Raw genomic sequence first — 20,135 nt, forward strand, 5'->3', positions numbered from 1 at the left:
TCCCCCTCCACCAGCTCCTTCTCCATTACCTTTTTTGGTGATAATGCAGAAAGAGAGAAGGGGAGGAAGACATCCACCAATGCACGGACGAGCAAGCAGCGTGAATCTGCCTGCGTGTGTGTATGAGCTTTTAGTTCTCATGAAGGCGATGAAACAGCATAGTCAGCAAACACACATATACACACATAAATCAATCTGAAATAAAAGCTTTCACATTTGTGATAATAGGTAAAAAAAAAAAAAAAAAAAAAACCTGATGTAAGTGCAGAATGGGAAATTCAGTATTTGCACAATACTTTTCCCATTTTTTAAAAACATAGTTTCAGGTTTATATGGATTGGAAATGCCTACCAGTGATTCTGGAGTTTCCCACCACATAGTTTAGTTCCAACCCTAAATTATCACACCTGATCTGGTTAATAACCCTTTTGGGAGTGTCTGAATATTAGATACAGATGTGCAAGATCAGGCTTGGAAATATATTCTGAAGGAATACCCTTGTTTTTACAAATTTCACGTGAAATAAAGAATTTCTCTGGAGTCACATTGTTGAAACATACCACTTAAACTACCAGCAGGAAAGAGATAAACGAATAAAAGTTTATTAACTTGCCTTTGAGTGGTTGATTATTATTATTATTATTATTATTATTATTACCCATTATTGAGCATTACCAAAGCTAAAAAGAAATAATTTGATATTTTAATACCAAAAATCTAAACAGAATTTGCTAATGAGCAAGCTACTTAAGATGGGTAAGCCAAATCAAAAGACAAAACCAGTCATAAATAGGAAATGGTTCACGTGATCAACAAACAGACTGGAATAAACCAAGAAAACTTGGTAAAGTAAATCAGCAGGGCCAAAATCAGAGTACTGTGAACTTTACAACACCAATTTAAGATAAAATAAAATAAGATGAACCTTTCTTGATCCCCCATAGGGGAAATTCAAGCTTTACCAGGTTAGTAACATCACTAGTTATTTGCTAAGAGTAATATTTTGGAACAAGCTGAGGTTTGTGGTGTGTGTTTGTAGTGAAAATGTGATTGGGACCAGGTGTGTGATTAGTCCAGGGAGTGACAGCAGGATAACAGAGCATGTAACAGAACAGGTGATGAGCCTTGTAGTAGTTTCTGGTGGAGAATGGGAAATGGAGTTCATGTAGATATAGTAAAACATTAAGACTACATTGTAGCAATAAAAAAAAGCCACTGAACTCACTCTTTAAAAAAAAAGGTGCAGTTTTGTACTTTTTTCCCTTGGCACTGGGGTTTACCTTTGTACATTTACTGTAGTATGCATCTTTCACATGAGAAATAAATGTAGTGTAGCTTTAAAACTCATGTAACTAGACCTCTGTTGATCCCTGAAGATATTTTCCACATTAACGATGCACCTTATCATCCTCTTCATGAAATGAGACATATGACACAGAGGATTACAGGCCATCTGGTTGAGACTAGAGGTGTGCATTGGGACTGGGAATTTGTGTGGGATGCAATAAAATAATTACACAAGAAGGTTTTTATTTTCATGTGGGTGTGATCAGATATGAAACTCATGGGCATGAGCGAGCTGTGAAATATGAAGTTTATGGGACAAAGAAAGAATTCACTCATTAAGGTGAACATGAAGGATTAATTTAGAGCATTCATTCATTCATCCTTAGTAACATACTGGTCAGGGATGCAATGGTTTAATTTAGGCTACTAGTTTTTATAGGCCTTTACTTAGTTGGAAAATGTCATGGGTAGGTACAAAAGTAATAACTGCATGAGTGGCATTAAAAAACAAATAGCACGCATATCTATAAAAAAAAAAGAAAGGGAAAGAAACCCATACCCACTTCAAGTTTAAATTCTGATAAATATACCGCTATGAATATTTGGATAACTAAACAGATATAGATGGTGGCATTATGTTACACCCCAATACATACTAAAGGTACTCTTGATTATACCATCATGTACATTTTATATATACAGTGCTGTGAAAAAGTATTTGCCCTATGCTGATTTCTTCTGTTTTTGTGTATCTCTTATACTAAATTGTTTCAGAACTTAAAGCAAAATCCAAGATAAAACAAAGTCAACTTAAGTAAACACAAACTACAATGGCATACAGTTTTATAAATGATAATGTTATTTATTGGAACATAAAAGTTATTCAACACCAACTGGGCTTGTATGAAAATGTATTTTCCCCATAGTTAGTAATTCCTCAAATCTCTGAAACTGCATTCATAATGAGGTACAGCTGGACTAGACACACCCAGGCCTGATTACTGCCAGACCTGTTCAATCAAATCATCACTTAAATAGAACTTTTTCAACAGAATGAAGTTGGTAAAAAGGTCTTACCCAGTAATACTCTATACCAAAACCGAAAGAAATTCAAGAAATGATGAAGAAAAAGGTGATTGAAATACATCAGTCTGGGAAGGGTTACAAGGCTATTTCAAAGGCGCTGGGACTCCAAAGAACTACATTGAGAGCCATGATCTCCAAATCTCCAAAAAATTCAGCACGGTAGTGAACCTTCCGAGAAGTGGCCAACCTTTCAAAATTTCTGCAAGAGCACAGCAACAACTCATCCAGCAAGTCACAAGAGAGCCAAGGACATCATCAAATGACCTACAGGCCTCTCTTGCATCAATAAAGTATCAGAAAGACACCGGGTAAAAATGGTGTCCATGGAAGAGTGGAGATGTGAAAACCACTGCTAAAACAGAAGAACATTAAGGCTTGTCTGAATTTCGCCAAAACACACCTTGATGATGCTCAAACCTTTTGGAAAAATGTTCTGTGGATTGATGAATTGAAAGTGGAACTGTTTGGAAGACAGGGGGCCCGTTACATCTGGTGTAAATCAAACACAGAATTCCACAAAAAGAACATTTTTGTGTGGGGATGCTTTGCTGCTTCAAGGTTTGGGCAACTTGCAGTAATTGAGGGAAACATGAATTCTGCTCTATATCAGAAAATCCTGAAGGAGAAGATCCGGTCTTTAGTCGGTAATTTGAAACTCAAGTGCAACTGGATTATGCAGCAAGACAATGATCCAAAGCATAGGAGTAAATCCTAGTCCTAATAAGACTGATCTCCAGTTATCAGAAGCGTTTGGTTGCAGTTATTGCTGCTAAAGGTGGCACAACTAGATTTTAAGTTTAAAGAGGCAATCATTTTTTCACATTGGTGATGGGGGTTTAACTTTTTTCCAGTGTGTGTATATTATTTATATATTAGTATTGTGTGTTTACTCAGGTTGCCTTTGTTTTATATTGTATTTCGTATGAAGATGTAAACAATTTGGTATGAGATCTACACAAACAGAAGAAATCAGTATGGGGCAAATACTTTTTCACATCACTGTACAGTGTATGCATGCAGAGGGCCAGGAACATCACCATTAAAGCTACAGACTTCACTTACGATATCATTAAATTCTCTTAAATTAAATAAGCCTGTTGTGTTACAACTTTAATCAGAATTTGATAAGGACTCTTCCTGATGAAACTTTCACAGAAAATATGATACCAAAACTGGATTAATTTATAAAATATTTATTAACAAATAACCAACACCTAGATCAGACAGAATCTTGTTTTAAACCATGTTTCCAATCTAAAAGTCTGTATTACATATTTCTATAAACAATAATAATAATAAAAAAGCATTAGCTAACTCTGACTAGCCAGCATCAAAGCTCAAAGTGAATACATACATTTAGAAATATTTTATGGTGAAATTAGTAATATTATCTTCAGTAACAAAGCAATGAATGGACTGGAAAGGAAAAAAAAAAAAAAAAAAAAAAAAAAAAACGAACAGCATGCATACCATTCTGCTGACATATTCATATTGCAACATACACTTTCATGGGACTTGCCCAGTCACTCAATGAATGTGAACCTAAGCTAAATCTTTAAGGAAAAAAAAAATAAAATCCCATAGCATATAAAAGACTAAAGAAAAAAAAAAAAAAAGAAAAAAAAAAAAAAGAAGTATTGCGCATGTGTATAGTAGACCTAAGATTATACAAAGAATTGAGAAACAGCAATCAGGCAGTGGTCTGTATTCCATTTATATGCAGTATATGCATGTGGCGTGTTCTCATTTATTATTATTATTATTATTATTACTACTACTGTCTGTGCACAAGATATGCTTAATTCAAGCCATAGTGCAAATGCATGAATGATTTCTGTAAAACACATCACACTTCATTTCCCACCTATTTTGTAAAAGTCACTTTTTGGTGCGATATATACATGGACACATTTTTTGGAATAACCCATTAATGCATTTTGACATACAATATGCTTAGAAACAAAAACAGATGAAGAAACACATCAAAAGTGCTTAAATACTACAAACCTCAAACATTTTTATCAACTTCAACAGACTTGGATCATACATTTCAGATACAATTTCTTGCCAAATGTGTGTTCTCATGGCCAATAATTTAGTCCAATACAACAAAATCAAGTCTTTTTTTGGGAAAAGAACATATCTAGCAGGCCACAGAGCACTTTGATGTTTATGGAGGAATCTGTCTGTCTGAGGTGTTTTATAGGTTGTAATCATATACCCTAACTACTCATAATTAACTCTCCATTAACAGTCAGGGAGTAGGACAAATAAAGAATGGATGGATTATGTCTTTATAATAATTGCTACATCGCCTGTTTGTAGTCCTAGGATGAGAGAGCTCTGGTGGTTTATCTAAAGCATTGCTTAAGCACTACTGTTGCTGAATGGAAAAAATGATGGACTGCTTTCCATCCCAAAAAAGTAAGCAGTGCAGCTAAGACATCTGCAGTTTGATGAATACAGAGTGAAACACACAGCACTCTACGCTGAGCCTGCATTCTCTGCTTTGAGGTTAAAAAAAGACCTACAATGATGGCATAAAGTGTATATAAAGTGAAAGCACACAGGGTGAGCAATGCTAACTAATAAGGCACAATTCTCAATAGATTGAGTTCTAACAAGCATGATCTTGCATACTTGCTCTTTTGCAAACAAGGAACTTCTTAGACAAATAAACTTATAAGAAAAAACATGTTGCGCCATCTAACAAAATGTGTGTGTGTGTGTGTGTGTGTGTGTACACATGTGTTTAAGAAAACAACCCTGACTTAATATCAAACGGGGATATTGTAATCAACACAGCTTTTGTGAGCCAATCAGTATTTGTGAAAACTCTGAGTCTGTAATCATGTGCGTGCGTGCGTGTGTGTGCGTGTGAGAGAGAGTGTGTGTAGTTGGCAGAATGAAGAGAAGAGTGTAAATGAAGGCTCTATAGATTGCTGTTGCATTCACGGCACAGGATCTCATCCCTCTCAGGAAAGAAACCAGCTCCTACAAGCGACACAGAACACCGGGTGCAGGTGAAGCAAGACTGGTGCCATTGCCGCTCCTCAAATGAAATGTACTTCCCTCCACCAAAACCTGAGAAAACACAAAAACACACACACACACACACACACACACACACACACACACACACACACACACACACACACACACACACACACACACACACACACACACACGAGCCAAGCAGTCATAACAAAAACATATACAATCATTTCATCATACAGATGTATAATTATTCTGATGTACCTGTGATTGGTTTGCTACAGGCCTCACACTTCTTAGCGTAGAGGTTTCCAAAGCACTTAAGACAGTAAGGGCGGTCGTCTCGGGAGGTGAAGTGCTGGCCAGCTAGCTGCACTTTACAGCCTGCACACAAAAAGCACTCCTTATGCCATGGCTCATCGCGGTAGGTCACACCCCCTTTGGCCAAGACCTAAAACAGATAGACAGATTAAATAAAACATTGTATAATAGGACTCATTACATTTGGCATGGGAGCAAATTTCTGCAGAGCAAATACTGTTTGGACCTCTTTTCCTAAAAAACAGTGTGAAATTGTTACATTATGTTGATTTACAGTTTTAATTTTAAAAACAAATGTTAGATTTGCGTTTCTTGTGCACTACCTTAGGTTTAACATAACAGTCTTGCACACCTTATGTAGTGCACTACATGAAGTGCAGATCATTTGATATTCGGTCAATGAAATAAATGTGGCTGAAACACAGAGCTGAAAGTTTCATTGTAAAAAAAACAAAAAAAAAAAAAACAAAACAAATCTTTGTTTTTACAGACCTACTTAAGTAAGAATAAAGTGTATTCCCCATTAAAACTTCTCTTATAAACTGCTATTACACTAGAGATGCACCGATAAATTTCTCAGCCAATACGATAACCGATTATTCAGAGTGATATCGGCCGATACCGCTAGTTCTGCCTTTTATACCTTCTTTTAAATTAATAATAATTAATTCCACAATTCTGAAGGAAATGCAAATAAAAACTTTATTCTCTCCATTTCAACACGTTGTTTCACAGTAAATGGTCTCAAACAGAAAAAACATTACTAACATTAACACATGAACTAAATTCTAAAGATTAAAGTAAGATTTCTTTACTTATTGAATGTTATTAATTCATACTAACATTGAATTCTAAAAAAAAAAAAAGCCTCCCGTTAGGCTTCACAACCACTCACCATAAACAAAAGCATTTCTACTTCATCATTGAACATCAAACTGGTAATATATAATATCAACTTTTTTTAAAAATATATATTAACATTAACAAATATATTTTTCTGTGCAATATATACTTTGTCAACTTATCTTCATTTAAATCTTTCAACAGTGTACAGGCGCTTTAATTCAGCTCGACGGAAAAAAAAAAAAAAAAAAAAAAAATTGGCTTGATGCCAAAACTCCCGCTTCACTGCTGCAGCATCCGTTGTAAAATTTTAGCGGGGCAGAGATTATAGAGCTTACAAACTGCAGTTTTGTCATCATTCCACACAAGAGACATCTTTACACACAGCACGAAATCAATGCGTTTTCCCGCCCTCTTTTGATTGACAGGATATAATCGGCCCTGATTGTTTGTACCCGATTATTGGATGTTTTTAAACTATCGGCCGATGGCCCGTAGTGTGAAAAATAACCTTTATCAGCTGATACGAGACATCGGTGCATCTCTATATTACGCGTACAATTCAAGAAGTTTCTTATAACATGCCCAATGTACAATGAGATTGGTAGTTTGCTCGTTTTCACAGATACTGCATTAGAAAAATAAACAAAATCTAAGAAAACAGAAAATAATAAGTGCAATATTTAAAATTGTGCATGCATTGTATTGTATTGGAGCATGATGAAATACACAATTAAAAATGCTATTAAAATAAGAAATATAAAAACTCAACAAATAATAGTGGTGAAAAGAAAAGATACAAAATATAAATGCACTTTAAGCTAGTGCACCAATTTGCTGTTGATATGACTATTCACTAATAATTCCTTCGTTGCTATCCCCCCCAAAACGATTGCGTTTTTGTTTGTACACATGAAAGTTTTATGCTCTGCGTCCCTACTAATGATGTTGTGCGCACACACAAACACTCCAGTGCGAGAGAGTATCAGCTAGATGTACTTGTAAAGTTTAATAGGTCTCGTTGATAGGACAGTGGCTAATACTTTACCCTATTTAATATAGTCTGTAAAATGAAGTGACATGAAAATGTGTTGGAGTATGGGACTGGGTCAGGGTTATGGTGAATTCAAAGCCCATTTTGTGAACACTGGGCATGAGGTGAGAATACACCGCGAATGGGACCCCAGTCCATTGTAGAGCACCATGCACACACACTCATTCACACACACACTCATTCACACCAAGGGCCAATTTAAAGTTGTCACTCCACCTACCAGCAAGTTTTTGATAAGTGTGATGAAACCAGAGAACCTGGAAAAAAAAACCATGCGCATATGGGACATAACCTGTGCTCAGTATTGAACCAGGGACCCTAGAGCTGTGAAGTTGCAACACTACATTTTCTATCAGTGAAGGTATTTGTCCAATTTGAGTTTCATTTAGTCTCCTAAGCATATGTACATAACAGCAGGTTTGCTTTTCAGAAAAGGAGTTAGAGGATTTTTAGAATGCTAGACCTGTTAAGTATTCTAAAATCCCCAGACTCAGTGTGTGACGGCAGAAATTCTGAGGAGGAATTTAATTTGGGTTGATTAGGTTTGAGTAATGCATGGGAAAAATTCTTGAAGGCTGAGTGTTGATTTACTGACTACTTACTGATACTAACCTGTTTGCATCGAGTGCAGCGAGGGGCAAACTTGTTTTCATAGCATGGCACACAGTAGTGATCATCCTTATCTGGGATGAAGGACTTGGAGCCAATAGGCTGCTTACAGCTGCTGCAAATGAAACAGCCCTCGTGCCACGTGTTGCCGGCATACTCCAGCTTCCTAGTACCTGAGAGAAAGAAAGAGTTCAGCAAGTTTATTTTAATTACCAGCACACAAAGAAGCAGCTCTTACAATATACCAATATACATTTGAGCTAAACAAAATGGCCTCACAGCATCAAGTGCAGCAAATGTTCTTCAAAAGGCAGTTTCACTATGATCAGATAAAAAAAAAAAAAAGAAGATAAAACAAGGATTTCTAGCGACAGCATAATGACCTGATATTATTAGGCTCAATAAGTGACCTTCAAAGTTTGCATGGTGTTCACAGGTTCTACAGATGAAACGGGCAGCTGAGGGTTCCTTCAGTAAGGCCATATTAAAGAGCTCAGTATAGCTCTCCTCTGCAAAGGGAAGATCGAGGACATAATCCTCCAGGCTTTTTTGAAGAAATATTCAGCTGGAACATGGCTTTTAACTCGGTGGGAAGAGTACAGAAGGAGTCGTTTTCAGTCTAAAACTCATGGGGTGAAATTAATCTGAGAAAAGTGAATACGCTTTGGTATGCAGTGTGTGTTTAAGTGAATTTCTGTAACATAGGGAGTATTGTTTCTGACTTGCTGTTCCCACATCACAGACAGAGTTCCTGACCACTAACTATGTGTCTTTCTGCAAAATGAAAGCCTTGGTGTAAGATGCATGAAACAAGTTTTGCTCTGTTGGAACAAAGGCATGTCTTTATATGTTTACATTCTAGATTATTACTACAGAATTGCACAAAACGGAATGACCTGTTTTGTGTTTTTGTACGTTAGAAAAAGGGTCATAAAATAGAAAGCACCAGAATTATTCTTCTTTATTTATGAGAAAGCAAAACCCATATATACACATGGAATATTTTCTTATTTTATTACTCTGGATGATACAGCTCTTGATGAAATAGCTTACAGGCTTATCTCCTCCTCTCATCAGATGTTTGGCAGACTTCCACGCACAAAGATTTGGCTCAGAGACTGCAAGATCGGCACACTGGCAATTACTGTCATATCTTGCTGACTGCATAAATTTTTGTCTCTCTCTCTCTAGAACTGGATCTTTTCCATCTCTTCCTCCTACTCCCAATTTTTCCTTAGCCAACAGCTCTTGCCTGTGATTTTACCTGCATCACTCTGCTTATGAATGGCTGCCTCCCCTAAGCACAGGATAAGCATTTAGTCTTACACTCAATAAAAATGTGTTACATGTAAGGTTTTTACTCCTTGTCCCTGGGTTATTGAAAAGTGCTATACAGGTAAATGACGTTGATGCCGATGATGATGAGATTACTATTATTATTATTCATCTTCAGTTAATTCTACACCCAGGGAAAGCAGTCTATCAAAGGGCACCATGCTCACACACATTCACAACAAGCGGCAATTTAAAGTAGGCAATTCACATACTAGTATGCCGTTTTGGTATGGGAAGAAACCCGGAGATCCCAGAGAGAACGTACACAAACATACACAGATACAGAGCTCAGGAATAAACCTGGACCCTGGAGTTGTAAGGTTTCAATGCTAACCACTGCACCACTGGGCTGCTTCTTCAGGAAAAGACTGCACTGCCTGAGTAGTTATGGCTGACACAAACAAAAGGTCTGACTCTTGTACAGACAAAGTGCTTTGTGAGTGCTTACCAGGCATGACAGTCTTGTCACAGGCGACACATTTGGAAGAGAATTCGTTGCAGTAACAGTCGTTGCAGAGCAGAGCGTCATCCTGGCTGGTGAAGGGCTCATCAGCCAGTGAGCGGTCGCAGCGGAAACAACGGAAGCAGTGCTCATGGTAGTGCCTATCTTCATAGAACAGCTCCTACACACACACAGACACACACAAATTGCCATACATTTACACACCATGAATGGGTGATCATAATATTCAAATGACATTAGTGTAATAATGTTCTGTGGATGAAAACTACGGACATAAACTTTATAATACTAAGGTTACAATGTACGGAAAGTTGCACAAATGTGTTTTTTTTCCTAAGAGGCTAACACTAAAAGATTATTATCTAACCAAACACATTTACAATGACTTAAAAACATTTCCAGAGATAATGTGCAAATCAGCAGCACATGGATGACGTTTATTGCACGTATATGCATGCGTATCAAATATGCAAACAGACAGGAGTGTGACTTCTTGTTTGTGTACTATACAGCAAAGACAGACAAATACAGTTTATGGCCTCCTGCAGTTTTATGTTTCTCAGTGTCAATAACATTTCAGACTGTTCAATGCAAGTCCAACTCTCCAGATCTCAATTTCCTCCATGACTCCACAATCATTTCCTGACAAATGTTTACTATGCAATAACTGAGCTGCTTTGGCAGATGCTCTTTTCATTTAAAGGGGATTAAACCTGTAGGCAAATTGGTTCAAGGGGATTAAGCAGTTCATTCTTGGTCATTGAAATGCTGCGTAATGTTTTAATCATTACTATTTTGACTGAGTTTATTGAAGAAAAAAAATCTAATTATAATAAATAGCTGTGATCCATTCTAGCTCAAAGAAACTGTCTGATGTTGCAGAGTCTCTGTTTAATTATAGGGACCTCATTTGGAAGTACAAAAACAGTCATTTTCAATTAGTTGTTGAAAACCCACCCTTGCGTCATGGCCTATCAGCTCTTTGCACTCATCGCAGGTGTTGGCAAACAGGCTGTCATAGCAAGGGATGCAGTATGGATTCTCCTCCGCCTGGATGTACTTCCTTCCGTACAAGGATTCTTTGCAGTTGTCACAATCGAAGCGCTCGCTCATGTTTCCCTGGCCAACGTCAGTCTCTGTAAAACACAGACACACACTGATAAAGAAGGGTGAGCTGTTAACAATATATTTGTAATGGAGCAGGAGAGGGAAGGAGAGAAAGAGCTCTCTCCCATGAGACTTTGCACATAATGGCCATTAACTTTTATAGTTGTGATAACAGGCCAGGCACATTGAGAGAGCTGCTGTCAGGAGGAATTGACACTCAGTAATGCAATAAAATCTCCTTTCCTTACTCAAATTTGCATGAAGTTTTGAATAAAATGATTGTAAAAACACGACATCTAAATATCTAAACAGTAGAATGAGAAGAAAATTAGTATCCAGCTGCTGAAGGTACAAACATTTCCTTGCCTCACATGTAAATATTTAGAGAACGGCATTTAGGCAGGGATGTACGGACCACCTACTGTATAGAGAAGATGAGCAGATGAGTGGAAAGTATACAGAAGCAGAGTTTTTACATAAAACAGTCACACCACACATTTACACCCATTTTACACACCACAAACCCTAAACTAACATGACCTTAGCACAAACTAATATTGATACAGCCTTGTATTAAAAGGATCAGGTTGCCAAAACATGACAAAAAAAAGCTGATGGAGAGCTGTGTGAGAAATATTATGCTCCTTAGGCATGGTTATCTATTTTCTACCACCCAGTAATTATGATAATCACAGCCACAAATGAAATAAAGGAGCAGTCCTTACAGTCTGTTTGCACTGCCTGTCTTACACAAGACCTCAGGGATCATGTAATGACTAACTAGAGGATAAAAGGAAGCCAACACAACTTCTCCGTTTCCTCTTGTCTCCTCTCAGATGACAAAACGAGTGTGGGTGTGAGTAATTCGAATAACAAGGGCATCCTTAAGCTTAATAAATAATCAGCCGACATGCTTTTTCACTACTAGTATTTTTCACTTACTCTTTTGAAAGAGGTGCTTTAAGAGTTCCTTCACACTACAGTGACCCATAAATTAGGGCATATTAGTGTTTTGCACCATTGCCTGAGGCTGCCTTTGCCTTAAATCATTGAAAAATCTACTAATGAAGAATCTGTGGGGCCTTTCAGATTCTGTTTACACACTTCAGTAAAATCAAATCATTTATTTCTTTTCATGGCCTAGAGAAAGCTATAGCTTTGAAAAATGATTCAGCGATTCAGTAAATATGACAGACACAAAAGTGATTTTTACACAGAAAAGTAAATTATTAGAATTACTTTAATTCTTTACATTTTGTATACACATCTTAAACCCACATATTTGTACCATCTTAAACAAATTTTTTAAGATCTGTTGCATGAAGCAAATAAGTAATGGTTACTTACATAGTCCGCTGTCAACCTTTCAATCAGAGCCAGTCTACGACTCTTATTTATGTTTAAAGCTCTTCACTAAACCCCTTTGCACCATCTACATCATTAATATATTCGACTGTATTCTGGTCTCTGAAATCTTCAGGTCTGTTGCCTATTCCCAAGTCCCAGCTAAAACTCAAGGGAAACTGTGCCATTTGCAGGCACTGATCCAAGACTGGACATTATGTCTGCTACCATGGTTACAGTTTTAAACCAAGACTCAAACCATATTTTTTAAATGCTATCTTTTTGATTAGGTCAAGTGGATGTCTCAGTCTACTGTGCCCATTTTTTTTTTTTATGCATGTTCAAATGTTGCACTGACAGCAATCAGTTTCTCAGTGTCTCGTCCATTATAATAACTGCTGGTATGAGGAATCACTGATCAGATCAGAGATAGTTTTTCAGCAGCTGGGCTGCACCTGGGATTCGAACAAACAGCCATCTGGACCTCTGAGCAGGAGTCAGTGTTTTACTGCTATTGTGTCTGTGTCTCAATTCCTTATAGTAAATGGTTACCTTGAGTTTTGATACCGTCTGATCTTGTGAGCCAGTCTCATGTACTGGTGAAACTTGCATGGACGAGAAACAGGAAATGTCAGTCTATAAGAACAGGGAGTTGGAATTTATGTTTTAAATGAATGACTAAATGTATATGAGGAATAGATTTGTCCTCAAAATGAAGCTCATAGATGTACGCAATTTTATAGATAGTCTAAGTAAGTTTATATTGCGTTCTTAATTACTGGTGATCAGGATGAATTCATGCCTCTACAAAAGCACAAACTCTACATTCCAGCTGTAAGTATATTTATGGCCTTAGGGGACAAGTAGGCTTTAGATATAATAACTTTTCTTCCACAAGTATACACTTGCGCTTTGGGGCTGCTGATTCCAAACCTGATATACATATACTGTTTTGTCAAAAGGTTAGGGATTGTTATTACTGTACTGTGGCAATTGGCAAGCACTTAAAATATTGTACAATGTAGCTAAAGCACACAAATGAGTGCACAGTTTGGACATGAGAAATGAACTCAGGGCAGCTCATGACTTGGTTCTCAGAAAGAAGAGGATGATGTCATCATTGACCCTGGGTCAAAACATGATTGAACCCAGAAGCTGGGAATGTAACCACTCTGCCTGCTCTTAAAAGCCCAGCCTGGCTTTGGTTAAAAGCTAAGCAGAGGGAGTGAGACTGAGAACACTTCTTACCAAAGCAGCAAAGCAATACTTACTGGCTGGGCCATGTTCATATTATAATCGCTCTTAAAAAATATGATGTAAAAATGCTTTTTTACCTTCTCTTGTGGGAGAACTGTTGTTGAGGTCATGTAGAAATTTTTCACGGTGGTTTGCTAAACCCTTACCCAAAACCTTAAACCTCTGTGTCACATTGCATTTTCATCACAGCAAGCTGATTAATTCCTTTTTATGAAAGCACAATGGTAGACTGTAGTAGAAAGGAAGAGAAATAAAGGCACTTCTTTCATTTTTCATGTTAGCATGGCAATTTTCAAAACACCATATATTTCATGCCAAAGCTTCCAGAATGGATTCTGAGGTATATTCTTAAGTTACTAAAAAAATAGCAATGGTGGCTAAAGTTACTCCATATCCCAATCATGAACCCTTTAGGAATTTTGTTTAAGATTTCAGGAACTGCACTTGCTCCAAATAGATGAACTTGTGACTATGATGGATGAGCTTGTGCTTGAATACCAAAACTCTCCACAAAACAGTTCCAAAATGTTGAAGTTTAACTTACTGTGTAAAAACTGTCATCAACAACTGTAGACTGGAAGTGTTCCCCTGAACCACTATCAAGAAAGAAATCATACTGATACTAGTGACTCCATTTCAAAAATGCATAGACTATTCTGCCAAACTCTAGTCCAATCTAAATATGATTGATAAGCATGTGAGATATGTGATGAAGGAAGGCTATTATAGCATGTTTTGCAAGTCACTCCAAAAGGGAGCATGTTAGTTCTACAGGAAACAGCACTAATCTCCTGACCAAACTCAGATCATGCTCTGATTCACTTTAAACAGGCTGGTTATGCTTCTCCTGGGAAACCGACCCAGACTCTTCCTGTTTCCAAAGCCAACAAGGACTGAGTTGGACAAGTCTTTCATTTGGTAATAGGCAACCATGGTCTACCACATCATTGAGAATATCTGCTCAACCTCCAAACTTTAAGGACAGTTTGGTACAGGTATGGTAAGATTGATATGCAGTACTTGTCTTGTCAGTACTTCACCAAAGATTCTAAAAATCACCAAATAAAATCAAATTATGATATTGCCTCATAAAAAGCAATTATCTTTACGGTAATTTTGCCCCAGAAAGTAAAAACCCTTGAGCAGTACTGAATGTGGTCTACAGGACAGACTAAATTAAGCACAATATATGCATATAGAAAAGAAGGTCTAACCCTGAGGCTGTAATAGTGGAAAATAACTATTCCAGGAAGAAAGATGGTAGGAATATTCTCAGTGCGAGTCATTACTCTCCCTTTTAGCTTCATTGAAACTATGGAAAGTGTGCTGTTCCTTTATGTGCATATTACACACACACACACACACACACACACGAATTGTTATGGATATATTTCACATTTTAAATATCTGTATCTTATTTATTTATTTATTTATTTTTTAAATATAGTCCTCAATTATCTTACAGTGATGAGCAAACAATGATCATAGAAGCCCAAACAGAAAGGCAGAGACAGAAAGCAAGCTTGGAGAATCAGTGCTTTTAATCAAACACTGAAGAGAGACAAACAGCAGCACAGCATGATCAATCTGCCCAATGGACAACAGCCAGACAATCCGAAGCTCCAAGTCTGATTTATAAAGAGGAGAGAACACAGCACAAAATAACTGTTTATATCAATTAAAGTCATCCTGAAAATAACAAATTATAAAAATGAAAAATGTGATTGAAATTAATAAATGATCTAAATCAACCAATTATATCAACAAGCAGTAGTGTTGATATAAAGATGATTCACATTATTAAGTGTTAAATGATTCCTTTTCTAGATAATACAAACTGAGCAGTAACTAAATGCTACAGTAAGAGATGACAGAATGCAGACAAGATCAGGATAGTGTATGTCTCCCTTGCCGTTTTTCTGAAGTGCACAGACTTTATCACGGAAATACAGGGAGAAAAGTGCATTCAAGAGACTGTGCATGTGCCTCTGGCTTTGGCAATTACTCAATCAGATAAGGCAAAACAAGAGAAACAGAGAGGAAAGTGAGGGAGAGAATGAGTCTTATCAGAGGAAGTGAGGAGGCAACTGTGCAGAAAAGGCAGATAACCTAAAATTTAAACATTCACACTAGTTTATTTAAACACCACTTCTACCAAACCACTGTGAGGAAACAGAGAAAGCTCTTTTGTTTTAATAAAGTAGTCAGAGAGTATACTCCAGGCCATGGAATTTGTGCTGTCCTTGGATCATGCTTGCAAGGCCACATCATGGCCATGCATGGAAACAAAGCCGTCTGGCCCTTGTTGTTTACTCTTCAAAATCCACATAGAGTTGGGGTTTGAACAGTGTTAATAAACAATTTCTTCCACTTTGACCTATAGCTGATGTCTTCCACATTTTTCTTTCGCACAAGGACGTCAACAACCTGTTTGCTAAACCAGTCTTCACAGTGCTGTACCGAATTGAACTAAATTTCCCCCTCTATCTAAAGTGTAAGTAGTTTAAAGTATAAAGGAGAAAATGGTACGTTTACAGAATGTAAAATATTGCTGAAAACGGGGGAAAAATACAAAAGGCAATGAAAGTAAGGAATATGGACATTACTTGAAAATGTGTATTCTAGTATAACTGATGAATTTATGTCACTACATCTTCCCTCAATTACTATGATTTACTAACACTATTACTACTAATCTAACATAAGAGGCACTTGACAGCATCTGGTCTGTAAAACTGTTGTGACTACCTTTAGCTGACCTTCTTTAACTTCAGTGGTTGAAGATTGGGAAAAATAGCACCTGGTCCATTTCCAATCTTCAACTGTCCAATTTTGGTACGCCTGTGCCCACTGTAGCATCAGATTCCTGTTCTTGTCTGACAGGAGTGGAACCTGATGTGGCCTTCTGCTGTTGTAGCCCATCCACTTCAAGGTTCAACTTCATGTGCATTCTGAGATGCGTTTCTGCTCATCACGTTTGTAAAGAGTGGTTATTTGGGACATTTCTAGCCTTCCTATCAGTTTGAACTAGTCTGGTCATTCTCTTCTGGCCTCTCTGATCAACAAGGCACTTCCACCCACAATTAATGTGTTTTTGTTTCTCTTACCATTCTGTATAAGCTCTAGAGACTGTTGTGCATCCCAGGGGATCATCAGTTTCTGAGTCATTGAGATCACATTTTTCCCCATCCTGATGTTTGAGGTGAACCATAATTGAAGCTCTTGACCTGTATCTGCATGACTTTATGCACTGTGCTGTTGGGACATGAGTGGCTGATTACAGCAGTGTTCCCATTAAAGTGGCTGGTGAGTATATGCAAGAAATAAAACTTGACATGATGTGCTGTAATAGGAAAATAATCAGTGACAGAGTGGTGCAACAGAGTGTGTTTTGTTATACCACTTAAATTATACCGCAGCAACTTGCCAACAAATGTGTATTTATTAAAAGGATGACACCTCTTACTTGCTAATCTATTTATAATTACATTTATGTTGTGGAATGCTCACAAAACAAATTAGTTCCTGTTATCACTTACATTATAACAGCTATAAATGGTCACTAGCCATTTTTTCTCTCCTGAAGTTAATAAGAAGGAAAAAAAAATGCAGCTGGTCATTTAACCAAGAAACTGCTAAACCTTGAAGAGTTTTGTGTCAGAAAACTTAAAGGAACAGCCTCAGACTGAAACAAAGAACTGACACTCCTTCCAAACATGCTGAAGAAATGTCTCCTCACAGAAAACTTCATCATATAAACAACTACACACACCTTTTTAGTTTGTTTATATGGCATGTCCACCACACAAGTCCCTGTGTACATTATTACTATGAAAATGATAACATTAGAACCAGTGCATTAATATTAAGCTGTGATTTGTCTTGCAGTCAGAACTACTGTGCTGTATGCTTAGCAAGTATATACCTTCACACAAATCTGAATCCAGAATTCAAAGTTTCAACAATTTTATGATATAAAATAATTTAATATATACCTGCAAAACACCATGAGGCTTCACTGCATTAATAACTATCTTTATGTAGTAAAGAGAATAATAACAATAACAATAATGTTTGTGGGGTCAGGGCTGGGCAGAGTAACAGACATACACAAGGTCTAAACTGTCATTCCCCTGAGCTCTAAAAGACAGCTTACTGCTACTGGGGGTGGCACTGGGCACTCTACTGGAAGTAAATGTCGTAAACATCAAGGAACCATAATGAGTACTTGCCAAGTAGGCAGTCATTGACAGCCATGTAATTTGTCATTTTCCTGGCTTTTAACCAGCACAAAGGTGTAAATGTATAGTGTCTTCTAGAGTTCGAGCAAACCACAGGTTTAAACAGTGTCGCAGCAAACCATAGTTCTCCAGGCTATGGGAATCTGTAAGATCTAATTTCATGGAGGCACTGGTACTTCTTTAAGAAATATGGCCTGCAATGAATCTCTCCTTCCCTCTGACTATCTCTGAACCTGTATTGTCCATGCACATCAAACAGTTGCTCCAAGCTCTCGGTGGAAGGTCCTCCAAACAGAACTGTCCAATAATTCTTTGTATTTGTCTATGCTGGTTTCTATTCAAATGAGACGCGCACACACACACACACACACACACACACACACACACACACACACACACACACACACACACACACACACACACACACACACACACACACACACACACACACACACACACACACACACACACACACACACACACACACACACACACACACACACACACACACACACACACACACACACACACACACACACACACACACACACACACACACACGAAACGTCCTCTCACATTCACCTGTTTTTATTTCCAGCAAATTTCTTAACATGTGTAAATCTTTGTATTAACATAAAAATATTCACCAACTGAGACATAAACTGAACAAGTTTCACAGAAATGGGGGGGGGGGGGGGGGGGGGGTTAGTATCTGGTGGTGCAAGTCCTCAATCACGTCTGGACGGACAAAGGCTTCTCTACCAAGTATTAAATACTTTTCAGTTGGCGTGATCAATCCTTTTTTCCTGTGTCATTCCACTTTATTACACATAACTTTATTTATAGACTTTAATGTTGTTAATTCTTTATATTTCCAGATTCCTTGAGTTAATAACGATGTCTGGTGAAAATATCATGTGAATAGCCTCATCGGAAATGTTGAAAAATGTTGACACGTCCAATACTTATTTCCTCCACTGTGTGTGTATGGTATGGTATGGTATTGTATATAAAAATGTATGTGTGTGTGTGTGTGTGTGTGTGTGTATCAGCCATGTCATTAAAACCACAGGGTGGGATATATAAGGTAGCAAGTGAAGAGTCAGTTCAAGAGTCAGTTGATGTATTGGAAGCAGGAAAAATGGCAAGCATAAAGATCTGACTTGAGCGAATTGTGATGGCTAGACGACCAGGTAAGAACACCTTCAAAACGGCTCATCATGGGCACCCAACTTTCATTGATGCATGTGGGGAGTGAAGGCTCGCCTGTCTGGTCTGATCCCACAGAAGAGCTACTGTAGCACAAATTGCTGGAAAAGTTCATGCTGGCTATGATATAAAGGTGTCAGAAGACAGAGTGTATCACAGCTTGCTGCATATGGGTCTGCACACCTTCAAAACTCTACGAAAATGATATAGACTTTGTTCTGACAAGGTTGAGTACACTGTACAATCAGACCAGACTGAACAAAATGTATTAAAAGCCTCCAATAGGTATTGCCTTAAGCTACTTGTGTGTCCTGGAGGAGATATTACTCTCTCTTATAGGGAGGTGAGCTACAGGATTTACAGGGATTTTAGAATGACACACAAAAATGACAGAAAAAAGAAAGATATAATATAATATTATATTATATTATATTATATTATATTATATTATATTATATTATATTATATTATATAATATAATATAATATAATATAATATAATATAATATAATATAATATAATATATATATATATATATATATATATATATATATATATATTATATTATATTATATTATATTATATTATATTATATTATATTATATTATATAATATAATATAATATAATATAATATAATATAATATAATATAATATAATATATATATATATATATATATATATATATATATATATATATATATATATATATATATTTTAAGATTATCCATGGATGGATGCTCCATGGATGATGAGTTTGTTTGGTTTGTTTAGCTGATAAAAGGTGTATATCATTGTCTGGGTATTGAATGTGTTCCATTAAATACATGTGTAGTCTACATGTGTGCTGAGTGAGTAAATATTTAGGAATTTGTAAACTGAGCACACTTTGGATTTCATGATTAGTATACAATCTTGCACTGTGTTGAATCAGTGGTTGCCCTACATCCAAAATGAATACATGCTTATATAAAAACAGAAGATATCA

General features: G+C 36.9%; 1 protein-coding gene across 3 annotated transcripts in view; it reads right to left on the reverse strand.

Annotated features, from left to right (window-relative positions):
* Nucleotides 1-3,550: 3,550 nt before the first annotated feature.
* The window catches only part of fhl3a (four and a half LIM domains 3a), a 32,118-nt gene continuing 15,533 nt past the window's right edge, over nucleotides 3,551-20,135 (reverse strand). For 2 of the 3 annotated variants that reach the window (XM_047157421.2, XM_017480962.3), the window contains 5 exons: nucleotides 10,950-11,128; nucleotides 9,978-10,152; nucleotides 8,198-8,367; nucleotides 5,632-5,818; nucleotides 3,551-5,457 (listed from right to left, as the gene is read on the reverse strand). In XM_047157421.2, coding sequence (XP_047013377.1) covers nucleotides 5,306-5,457; nucleotides 5,632-5,818; nucleotides 8,198-8,367; nucleotides 9,978-10,152; nucleotides 10,950-11,128 — 863 coding nt within the window. In that variant the 3' untranslated portion in view covers nucleotides 3,551-5,305. Of the gene's footprint in view, nucleotides 5,458-5,631; nucleotides 5,819-8,197; nucleotides 8,368-9,977; nucleotides 10,153-10,949; nucleotides 11,149-20,135 lie in introns of all 3 variants that reach the window. The other variant, XM_017480966.3, reaches the window with a different exon arrangement.

The sequence above is a fragment of the Ictalurus punctatus genome, chromosome 1, assembly GCF_001660625.3.
Source record: "Ictalurus punctatus breed USDA103 chromosome 1, Coco_2.0, whole genome shotgun sequence".
NCBI classification, from domain to species: Eukaryota; Metazoa; Chordata; class Actinopteri; order Siluriformes; family Ictaluridae; genus Ictalurus; species Ictalurus punctatus.